The sequence below is a fragment of the Austrofundulus limnaeus genome, unplaced genomic scaffold, assembly GCF_001266775.1.
Source record: "Austrofundulus limnaeus strain Quisiro unplaced genomic scaffold, Austrofundulus_limnaeus-1.0 Scaffold916, whole genome shotgun sequence".
Taxonomy (NCBI): Eukaryota; Metazoa; Chordata; class Actinopteri; order Cyprinodontiformes; family Rivulidae; genus Austrofundulus; species Austrofundulus limnaeus.
In genome coordinates, this window is record NW_013953318.1 from 5,266 (window position 1) to 17,326 (window position 12,061).

The 12,061-nt window shown below is 37.8% G+C and overlaps 3 protein-coding genes across 4 annotated transcripts in view; 2 read left to right on the top strand and 1 right to left on the bottom strand.

Annotated features, from left to right (window-relative positions):
- The window catches only part of LOC106533265 (piggyBac transposable element-derived protein 4), a 14,874-nt gene that overhangs the window by 1,446 nt on the left and 1,367 nt on the right, over positions 1–12,061 (top strand). The window contains exons 2-3 of one of the 2 annotated variants that reach the window (XM_014029504.1): positions 393–584; positions 799–1,350. In XM_014029504.1, coding sequence (XP_013884958.1) covers positions 393–584; positions 799–1,350 — 744 coding nt within the window. Of the gene's footprint in view, positions 1–392; positions 585–798; positions 1,351–12,061 lie in introns of those variants that run through there. The other variant, XM_014029505.1, reaches the window with a different exon arrangement.
- The window catches only part of LOC106533264 (protein phosphatase 1D), a gene marked incomplete at its 3' end in the record, with an annotated part of 17,574 nt that continues 5,513 nt past the window's right edge, over positions 1–12,061 (bottom strand). The window contains 2 exon segments of the mRNA XM_014029503.1: positions 1–65; positions 135–316. Coding sequence (XP_013884957.1) covers positions 1–65; positions 135–316 — 247 coding nt within the window.
- On the top strand, positions 2,510–10,631 carry LOC106533267 (dysbindin-A; the record flags this gene model as incomplete). Its single annotated transcript, XM_014029506.1, is given in 7 exon segments — positions 2,510–2,674; positions 4,079–4,132; positions 6,188–6,238; positions 6,925–6,985; positions 8,887–9,019; positions 10,098–10,230; positions 10,609–10,631. Coding segments are annotated over 7 exon segments (511 nt in total), but the record flags the coding sequence as incomplete, so codon positions are not given.

Sequence of the window (12,061 nt, forward strand, 5' to 3'; positions counted from 1 at the left end):
CGCTGGCGCCAGCGCAGCAGAGCGTGGCCGACCAGCTGTCGAGCGCTGGATCCTCCACAGGAGGCCTGCAGCAGGGAGGACTGTTACCACACTGACACCTGATCTGAAACAACCACTGCAAACTGGATCTTTACCATTTCCTCATCGTTGTTCTGACACATGGAGATGGCCTCTTGAGGGGGCACCATGTTCCACAGCCCATCGCTACCCAGGATGATGTAACGATGTTTGCTGGGGTCAAGGACCACCACATTAGTGTCTGGCTCTGGAGAAACCACAAACTCCCCACTGTAGAAATTGTAGCTCCACAAATCACCTGATGAGGAACAAAACAACAGCTGAAACAGTTGATGACAAAACTTTCTTCTCTTTTTCTTCTTCTCTTTTCTTCAAATCGGATGAAGAGCAGTGCAGCCCTCCCAGAAAAAAAACGTTTGGAAGCAAAGAACAACACAACTGCACCAAGTGTGAAAGCAAAAGATGGGACAGTTTGGGAGACTGTAGGTGCTGGACACCTTCAGCAGGAAGAATTCAGCGCAGATGCTATGTTCCAAGAGAGGCCAGGACCTACAGAGCATGCCAAGGTAAAATTGTTGTTTGGTAGACTTCTTTGTGTTGTGTAAATATAAATATTTATATATAATCTTGTATTTTTGCAATGTGTGTATTGCTTTTGTAAGATTTGTTGAGTAAATTAACTACATTTTTTGTCACATGTATCAAAATCAAAACAAAGCAATGAGCAGTAAAACAAAAGTTATATAAATAGATAACATTTATKTATTTTCTTTCTTGCAGCGTAGGATAACAAGCAGACTCCAGAGCTTTCTGTGTTTGTTCAACATGGAGATGCTTCTGATCATCATAGACTGCACCAACCATGAAGCCCGCAGAACATTCGACAGCTGGAGCCTTTCTGTCAGTGAGCTGATGGCCTTCGTAGCAATTCTTTTTCTACGAGCAACTCTCTGCCCAATCGGTGCAATGATTGAGTCTTGGTCCGAAAAATATGCTGTGCCTGCAATCAAAGAGACGATGTCCCGTGACCGCTACAAAGAAATCATGCGATACTTGAGGTTTGACAACAAGGACACTCGTGCTGAACGTGTGAAGACTGACAGATTTGCTGCAGTTTCTGACATCTGGCAACGTCTCGTACGTAACTGCCATCAGTGCTACATACCAGGACAACACATTACTGTTGATGAGCAGCTGTTTCCCACTAAGGTCCGCTGTCCTTTTACGCAGTACATTTCAAGTAAGCCAGATAAATTTGGCATAAAGTTTTGGATTGCTGCAGACTTGGAGACAAAGTATATGTGCAATGCCATTCCATATTTAGGAAAGGACCCTAGTCGTCCCAAAGGAGCCAATGAAATAACAGACCAAGTTGCAAACGAGGCCATCAAAAACATGAAATTTATTCAAACAAAAGTAAAATGCATCATAAAGCATAAAATGGGGGGATTTATGGCAAAACGGTGAAAAAAAGAAAGAAAAGATTGATGGATTTATAGAATTCAACAGAAAACAGGAGAAATGCAGAGAGAGAAGAAACAGGAGGGAGGAAATGGTCATACTAAGAGTCAGATTTAGACACAGGGTTAAACTTGGCATTATTCATAAGAAGGAAACATAACAGGTAAATGTCAAGTCTGTGGAGAATTATAGAGCATGTGTTATACCAGTGGTTCCCAAACTTTTTATCTTCTGACCCACAAAATATCCATGGCAAAAACTTCTGACCCCAAATATTACTGTACTGGTCTGAGTACATGAACTTTGTTAATAACCCTAAAAACACAGGCTTTTTGACGATCTAAACAGCTTATACACAAATATAATACTTATTTTTACTTATTTTGTGTTTTTGTAATAGTTATAGGGAAAATATTACATCATCAATTATTTTATTACTCTTTAAATTGATTTCTGGAGATTATCCAAGGTGCTTCATGACCCATTATTGGGTCCCAAGCCCAACTTTGGGAACCAAAGTGCAATGGTTCCCAAACTTTTCAGCTTTTGACCCACAAAATAACAGTAGCAGAGACCTGTACCCCCAACTGTTTCTGGATGATAAACATTTGTATCAGGTCAACAAAACATGGGCACCGTAACAATATTTTTATACTACATTTATCCATTTTTAAATACACTAACCTCACTCCTTTGTAACAACTAAGGCAAAAATGTAATTAATTCAGAAAAACTTTTCAGGATCCCACCTTGATGTTTGATGACCCCAACTTTGGGAAACACTGACACTGCCAGAAATGTGAAAGAACTCAACTGATTAACAGTATAAAACAAATAAAAGTTTGATCCAATTGAATTATTGCAAAGGAATACAAAATCTTACAGTACTTGGGCTTTAATATATTATCTGAAACAGAATTGTTTGTAAATTGTTTGCAGTAATGTACGGATTAAAAAAAGAACACTTTTTTGGAATACAGTTCCAATTCTTCACCAGATGGGGGCGGTAATGCATCAAAAACACCAAACAAAACCCGAAGAGACGGAAACAGAAGAAGAGGACAAGGAAAAAGAAAGGCAGCTCGGTAGCTTTAAGCTAAGTCAACAAAACTCATTTGACAGCCTAAGAGAGAGAAACCATGTTTGAAAATTTTAGAGGAAAACTGCACACGGTCCAGCAAGATTTCTCATCTAGGTGAGTAACTGTTTTAGCTCTTATTTATTACATTATGTTGGATGTTTTCACACTAAAATAGGTCATTAATGTGTTATTTGAGCTAACTAATCATTTGCACCTCTCTTATAAGCTTTAGGATGGCTTGGACAGTAAACAGTGGCTGTTTGCTGGATTTCACAGCTGTAGTTCTGCTTTAAAATCCACTTCGACCGTGTTTATTTGCAGTCAGCTGACTTTGGTCATGTGATGTGTTTATCTGCACAAAGCCTCTGAAATCAGCATGAAAACCTGTTCCAAACAGTGTTAATGATCAAGTGAATTACATAAACTGTACATTAATAAACACTGCAGTGGGTAGAAAGACTGTTTCATTAAAAAAAAAGCTTTGAAAAGAGTCATCAGCTGTACAGAAAGGATCACTTCCTCACCTCTAACATCTGCTTTCAAAACTGTTGCTGCAAAGCTGTAAAACCTCAAAGCACCAGACAAACATATTGAGTGATGATGACATTTTGTTAACATTTACTAAAGGCCTGAGCAGACATAACACATCTTCTCTTCTTAAAATCTTGTCAGCCTCCTCATCTGTAATCTCAAATTACAGATGCCGTGAAGGCACAAACTACTCTATACCCCCCCCCCCCTTTTTTTTTTTTTTTGACATTTTTTATGTCTGAGCTGCTGGTTTAAAACAAAAAAATTAAAGCTAAACAGAGACATATCTTTGCTATAATCTTGGGCATACAAACAGGCGTACGTCTTCTATTGGTGGTGTTTAATCTCAACTAAAGCATTTGAATGTCAAGGATGAAGCAATTGACGCATTAGACTTTAACAAAATCTTTCATTTTAGAATCAAAACTCATGGAGAAGTCGGATGCATGTGAGGGGGAAGGGAGGGAGGGAGTGTTTGGCTGTTGCGTCTCCACCAGCTGCAGTGAACTGGTCATCATCTCTGAACATGTATAAATGTATATTAATTTTTTACATGCCATGACCTTTACTCGGGGTGGGCGGTTACATTGGGGGTGCCTTCCTTGGTAGAGGAAACACTTGTCAAACAAAGAGGGCTAGTTCTGATTTATTTAAAATATTATCTTGGGGGCCAGATAAAAACATTAATGAAGCTGGATATGACCCCGGGGGGCTTTGAGTTTGACACGTGGGCCAAGGAATCTGGTACAAGATTCTTGTAAAACAATCGACTCAATGTATTTAAAGACCGCTTCCTGAACCCTTTATAATGAACTATTTGGTTTCAGTTTGAGGGTCATGAGACTTTGGTTTGTGCTTCACAGTGTGGGCAGCAGCAGCAGCAGGATTGATTGTACTGTTTGTTTCGAAAAATAATTATCTAAAATGGGTCAGCTACTGGTCTACATCCACAAGTTGTTCTAAAAATAGTCCTTTTCTCCCTTTTAGCTTCAAGACCCTTGGAGACATATCAAGAGAGACCAAACTAAAGAAGAGATCCAGGTAATCATACGACATTGTGTGTTTGTTTGTTTCAGGAAATTGGCTTCGGGAAAATATTAGAAATACACTGGTTGTATGAGGTCCTGGTAGGGTTGGGCAACATTGGTAAATAAATTAATCACGATTAATTGCGGTATTTAGCCGATTACGATTAATTTGATGATTAATCCCCCGGAGTCCCTGGACACCCTTATGTCCTGGTCACATGACCAATTTATAGGGTGAAAATTCACTCTTCATAAAAATCTGTTCCAATTTGTGTCAAAATTACAGACTTCAGGCCATACATCAAATTTTAAATTGTGTTGATAGATAAATAAATTACAGAACTTTTTTAATGTTTGTTATATTTGAAGCAGAGAGGAGCACCAAGTGGTTAGTCTGCCGGGTGGCATTAATCGTATCAATCGTCAAGTGCCAAAAATTAATCGATTAATGTTTTTCTGACGATTAATTGCACACGATATGATTATGCCCAACCCTAGGTCCTGGGCAGGATTTGTTGTGGAGGCTGACTTTCAGTTAAACCACTACTAACTTCATCATGTGTTTTTATGGAGAAAGCGGATCACCTGGTTTGTCCCATCTTAAAGAACAAGTAAAACAGTGGGAGCTGTTTGAAATTGTTTGTTTATGAACTAACGTTAATTGTTACTCTTCTTTTACTATTAGTTCTTTAGTTTTTTCATGTTTTCTATTGTTCTGTGTGCATTTTTTTTTTTACTTTTGCATTATATTTTACGCTGTTTTTTATCCCATTCTGCAAGATTACCTTAGATGTTTTGACAAGCACTTAAGCTTAAAGTGCCTGTGACATCCAAAATTTTTGTAATAATACAAATACATTTTTGGAAAGATAACACTGAGAACATTTTACAAAATAATTTTCATGCTGCTGAGATGAACAGTTGTTGCGATATTTGCATGTGAAGTAACAGGAAGTGATGTCAAAGGGGAACGTCTGCATGAAAACAGAGCTAAGCTAAAATGCTCAACAGCCCAGACTGTGGAGAGGAATCTGATGTTTTAGATTATTTTTATTTCGAACAGACATTAAAACAATCAAAAAGAAAATAGAATGAAACAAACTTAAGAAATAAAATGTAATACAAATTATTTTGCCCATGTGACATGCAAAATTTTATATTTTCTGTTCAAAAAGGAGCAGGTAGAAGATACATCTTATAATGTCCTGCCCCTTTCCTACTTGTCAATGTATTATCAATTAACTTTCAGAACATCAAAAAGAGACAACTTGTTTCCATTTTACATTATGTTTAACTATGTAGAATTATTTTAAGTACTATTTATATCATCAATTACATTATAGACTATTGAACATTAAACATCTTGTATAGCATATTTTGAAATGAGCTCTGCTTTAATGAGTTTTTTTAATTGGTTTACATTTGTAATTTTTTTTAACTCATCATTCAATCCATTCCAGACATTTACTCCACACACTGATAAACAAAAACTCTTCCTGGTTGTTCTAATATGTTGTTTTTTAAAATGTCCTTCACCTCTTAAATTATAACCCCCCTCTCTGTCACCAAACATTTTGAGTTGTTATCAGACAGAAACATAAAGAAGAGTCAGAGTTCAACTCATAATGTTTCAATAAACAAAGACCAGCGAGTTATTTTTCTTAAAGGAGTTCCCCTTTGATGTCACTTCCTGTTTCCCTTTTGCCAAGTTCAAAAGAAAATAGGTCAGTAATGTGTCCAAATGAGTAAAATAATGTGTGGTGTGCCAAATTTCTTAAATAGAACAAGGTTTTCTTTGACTTTTTGTATCTGAAGGATAAGCATGTCACAGGCACTTTAAAAAGCAATTTTTACAAAAACAATACAGAAATGATCTGACAGGTAAACGTTTGAACAGCTAAAATATGAATTTACAGTCTATAAGTTGTTTTATTATTATTATTATTATTATTATTATTACAATGTCTGATGCAGTGATCATTCGTTAGCAGCTCACTCTAAATAAATAAGTTAAATAAAGTGAAATGGAATAAACTATTAAAGAGTTTTGTATCACTTTTCTATCCAGGTTTGAAGAAAGTTCTCCTCATTTTAGTGCTGGGCTGGAAATCTTAAGCAGGTTTGTACACACAAACACATTTAGTGGACATTGAATTAACATAATGGGTCCCCTTATCTCTAACTCTACTTCTATCCTTTAGCATTGACTCTGACTTCTATGTGACTGGAAACCTATCCCTGAAAACCCAGTTAAAACCTGCTTAACTGATGAATTAGTGTAAAACATTTGCAGAATCAAACATCTGAATCGCCGTGAATAAGATTTCCATGTCATACTAGTGTGCTAATGAGGAATGCCTTTGATCTTATCAGCCAGCAGGGTGCTGGTGGGAAATTACAACTGGCACAACAAAATTGGTGACAAGAATGAGAGCTTAGTGTTGAGTCCACCGCCTTTCCTGCAGCACGCTGATGAGCCTTCTATTCCATTTACAACATGTCAAAAAAAATGACAATTACATCAGAGGAAGGAGGAGCAGTACTTATAGTGGACATAGGATTTTGAATATGGAGCTACCAGGGAGAAGGGAGCATGAAAGAAGATCACAAGAGGAAATGCAGACAGGTGGAGGATGCTGAGAAGAGGAAGATGGAGGCAGATGATTTACTGTGGCGACTTCTGAAATAATTTAACAAATAAAAATAACCCTGAAACAAAATCTAAAATTGAAGAAAGCATCCTGGCTCATGTATTAATTTAAACTCAAAGTCAGACTCTTCTAAAAGTGTTTAATTTTGTTTTAGGTATGAGAAGAGCTGGTTTATGCTCCATAAAAGAACCAAGGACTGTGCCCAGGCAGCAGAGGTATGGAGTCTTTTCTGTCTGCCTTTTAGACATATAAATTGTGTTTTAATGTTACAGAAAACAGTTACAATTTTTCTCACTATACTTGGATAAATGTGTGTATTTGATGAATAAATGCTAAATTAAATGACTTTGGCCCAGTGGTCTCACACTGGGCAGGGCCGGTTTTGTTGTTGGTTTGTTGTTTTTCAGCAGGAGTTCTGATTGTTTATACTAAGGTAGTATATGCCACAAAATTATTTAATTCAATTTAAGCACAAATAATTTGTTCTCTTCTCTGTCTCAACATATAAAGTTCAACAGAAAGCAATGCAACCATTAATGACTAAAATGCTGCAACGATTCACACTGAACCAGACCTAAAAGGGATGATTTTTGTTTAAACCAAGAACATAATTGTTTGTAGACGTGTATGTGTGAGTTTTTCACATTCTGGGTCTCACACACAGTTGATGTCCTCAACTCTTTATTTTCTTTCTTTTTAATGTTCAATATTTTCTCCTTTTAAAGTGACAAGCTGCTTATATGTTTTCATTAACATCCACACTCGTTGAAGGAAGCACAAAAGACCTGGGGTCTCATTTATAAAGGATTGCGTGGAAACCATACTAAAAGTGAACGTACGGCCAAAAGGCGGAAATGGCGTACGCCAAATTTTTTTTTCAGATTTATAAAACCATGCGTACGCACGTTTCTGCGCACCTTTCATTTATAAATTACAGCCGCACGTCAGAGTTTGCGCACGAGGTCCCGCCTCAGGTTCTACCCTCTACACGCCCACACTCAACCATAAACAGTCAATGTAAAGTACCTCATGAATGTTAACATGTATTTAAATCAGTCAGCTGATCAATGCCAACAGAAGTGATTGGTTCAGACACTCTCCGTGCATCTGGAGGTTGACAGGTGCTGACTGACAGCTGCTCACGGGAACAGATTGTCTGTAATTGACACAGATTTTCCCTCATTTTGCTTTAGAGTGAACTAACGATTTTTTTAATAAAAAAACCTCAGCTTCAAATTAATTTTCCCTCAGAGCCTGCAGGACGATAAAAACAATAAAAATAAAATTAAGTCAGATTAAATTAGAAATAAGTCCAACACTCCTCCTCGTCCTCTCCCCCTCCTGCCTGCTCTGTTATCTGCGGCAGACACCCCACCCCCCGCGCGCGCGTGACAAACACGGACTTTAAACGTGAAGTTTTATAACATCCACACTGTCGAGGTGGATGCGCCCTGCGCGTGTATCCAAAGCTTGACTTTTGCTGTCCTGCTGTTCTTATTGGGGAGGGGTCTGTGGGTCAGGGAGGGGTCTGTGGGTCAGGGTCGTCTGAAGAGGAAGGAGATGAAGGGAGTTGCGCACGGGAACTTTTATTTAAGATTTAAGTTTTTTTTTATTTCAAAGGTCCTCGTGGCTCAGCAGCAGAAGCATAAATAGTACAGTTAAGAAAGCTGATGATAAAGTTGAAAAAAATCTAAGTCTGATGAAGGTAAATTAAATATCTGACAGTGATCATTACACAGTGTGGCTCTAATTCCTCACTTCACCATCTGTGTCGCAGTTTCACATCTCCAAAATGAGCGTACACATGGGTCAGAGCTGGCGTGAGGCACCGCACATTTTCACGTCAAGTTTGGATTTTATAAATCACAACCTTGGCATAAAAAGTGGCGTACGCAAGTTTCTGGGCTCAAATTGTGCGTACACCAGTTTTATAAATCCGACCCCTGGTCGTGTTATATAAGATAAAAAGAAGTATGCACCCATTTGTTTCTGATTTCTTTTTTTCTGTCATTAAACTGTATAAAGGCTGTATGGTTTGAGTCAATAAGAAGTCTGTGTTTACAGCAGCTGTTTCATCCATCTTACAGTTTTTGTTTTTTGTTGTGATTTCTTTCAGTCTGTTGATGGGGATATAGTGATGCTCTCAGCCCTCTGGGAGAAGAGAAAAGCTGCTCTGACACAACTACAGGAACAGCTGCGATGCTTACCAGACTTTATCCGAGAACTTGATGCCATCACTGCAAACATAGGTATGATTTCTGTTTAATGGGTTTTTTTTATCTATTATGTCCAACTTTCACACACACCCTCTCTCACACATGCACAGTCTAGTCCTGCTATCCTTACAGGGACTTTGCATTGACTTCCATTCATTTCTTCAGCCTTAATGGTTTTGTGGTCATATATAAATATCCTATGTGTTTTTTTGGTACATGTTTGTAATACAAATAACTTCCTGATGATGTATAACATTTGTCCATATATTTTTTAAACGCAGGTGATTGTCATGGGACTGAGTGGTACATGGCTTGAACTTATAATATAGCACTTTATCCACTCCTTACAGACTCCATTTTTAAGCTGCTATTTTAAAGGGATCCCTGATTACTTGTAAACTTAGACATTATTTGATAATGTTTTACTTAAACTGTAAAACAAAGACCGTAGCCTGCTTAGGTTTAGCAGGTATAGCTTGGCGCTAACGTGAAAGCTAACAGTTTAAACTGGGGATCTTCAATCCATCCACATTTTCAGTTGCAGGCTGAAGCATTTCTACATTCTCCTCTCTGTCAAGGTGCTCTGGTTTCATTTAAAAGGGCTGGTCGTCAGATATTGTCCCAGATTAATCATCAGGGTGAATAAGAGCCTTGCACTGATACAACCTAGAGAGTGTTATCCTATAGCTGGTATGCTTCACAACGTTATTAAAATGTGACAATGTTGTTTTTTATTTTTATTTTGTAAAAACTATACAGCCTACACATTTTATACAGTCTTTGTTTTACACTTACAGTAAATATTGATCAAATAATGTCTAATGTTACAAGTAATAAAATTATTGTATTCAATCTGTCTGGTGTGTGGATCTTGTCGATTTTCTGCATTATTACTGCCTTTTTGAGTCCATTCATTACACTTTATTCTGTCTTTGATGTGTGTGTTTATATTTTTGATGTGTGTGTTTAGGCCAGTCAATGACTTGTTAAGCTTTTTTTTAATGCATAAAACTCCTTCTCAAAAACAACATATTGCTCTGAAAGATTACTACTTTTGTGAATTTCTCACATTTTTGCCTGACACTGTTTATTTAAACTAATTTTTTTATAGCTCATTTGGAAGGCGACTTTGAAGAGATGGAGAGCAAACTAGTTTACCTGGAGACTCTATGCTGTCAGTGTGAACAACAAACTGTTAAAACACACCATATGACTGAACTGGACGCCTACAAGAAAAAGAAAAGGTAAGACACTTTAATAGTGATGTCACATGAACGTGATAAGTTTTTTTAATTTTCATTTAATCTTTTTTTGAGTTGTCACATATTCTTGGTTGATTCTTAGTTTTCCTTTTTACAGTCATTGTTTAGCAATGAAGGTTCAGTTACTCTGTTATTGACAGCAAAGACTAATGAGCGTAAGCATGGTTGGTTGTTGGGGGATAAATAATGACTGTGTTGAATCATAGAGATAAAAATGCTGGATATTATTCATTGTGGTATTAAGTCATTGTTTGCCATTCGTTAATAAGAAACACAAAATAAACTAAAGACTCAAAGAAATAAACTGACATTGTCTAATATTGCTTGGGTTTTAACAAGAAATGGTCTGTTTTGTAACAGGAAGGAAGTTGAGTTACTGGAAGGTGAGTTCCTGTATGTACTTGTTCATCTGTCAAAATGAATTAAAACCCCTAAATCCTAAGAAGTTGTGACATTGTATAAAATGTAAATAAACACAGAATGCACTCACAAAATTCTACATTTGTCAAAGGAAATCGGGTCATTTTGAATTTGATGGCAGCAACACATCTCAAAAACGTTGTTCCAGTACTGTGTTTCCCCACTATGAAGCATCCCCTCTTCTTTTAACAGAAAGTAACATCTAGGAACTGAGGAGAACAGTTGTTGGAGTTTTTGGAGGGAAATGTTGTCCCATTCTCATGACGTAGAATTAGAGATGAGTAACGTCCTTATCGAACCTCAGATTCAAGAAGAGCAGTGTGGTTTCTGTCCAGGTCCTTAGAACAATGGACCAGATCCTTACCCTTGCAGAGTTGCTGAGGGGGTTGTGGGAGTTTGCCTCTCCGGTCTTATATGTGTTTGGTAGACTTGGAGAAGGCTTACGACCGTGTTCCTCGAGGCTTTCTGTGGGGGGTGCTGTCGGAGTATGAAGTATCTGGGATCCAGCCTCTATAGAACCAAAGCAAGAGCTGTGTCCACATTCTTGGCACAAAGACAAAGTCGTTCGCAGGACTCTGCCATGACTGTCTCTTGTCTCAGATCCTGTTTGTAGTGTTTATGGACAGGATCTCAAGGCACAGTCGTGGAGAGGAGGGGCTCTGCTGTATGCAGATGTTGTGGTTCTGTTTGCATCTTCAGACCAAGGCCTTCAGCGTGCACTGGAGCGATTTGCTGCCAAGTGTGAAGCGGCTGGGATGAGAGTCTGTTCCTCTAAGTCTGAGGCCATGGATCTCGAGTGAAGGGTGGAATGTCTCCTCCGATTTGAGGGAGGAAGGTGTTTCTGCTTCAAGTGAATTTGAAGTATCTGGGTGTCTTGTTCATGAGTGATGGTAGGATGGAGCGAGAGACGGATTGACGGATTGGGGCCTCGTCCTCAGTAATGAGGGCGTTGCTTCGGTCAGTCGTGGTGAAGAAAGAGCTGAGTTGAAAGGCAAGCTCTCAATTTACTGGTGTCTTTTTCCCAATCCTCACATATGGTCATGAGGTTTAGAGCAGGGCTTCTTAACCTTTTTGACCTTGGGGCCTAATTTGTTGAACATAAAGTGGCACAAGGTCCAGTCAGACATTACCAATGTATGGATCAAAATGATAATTATTCTAATCAAAATCTTGATTCATTTTTTATTGTATTTACATCATACAGTAACTAAACTATCATAACTAACATAACTAAATTAAATACACTTACAGTTTAAAAGTAAAACTCCTGTCAAATAATCACAAGACATGATTAAGAAAACATTTTTATATTGTAACTGCCCATAACAATTATTTGAACAAATACAACAGTCAGTCAACAGACCATTCAGGCTTATCAACACAAATATATATA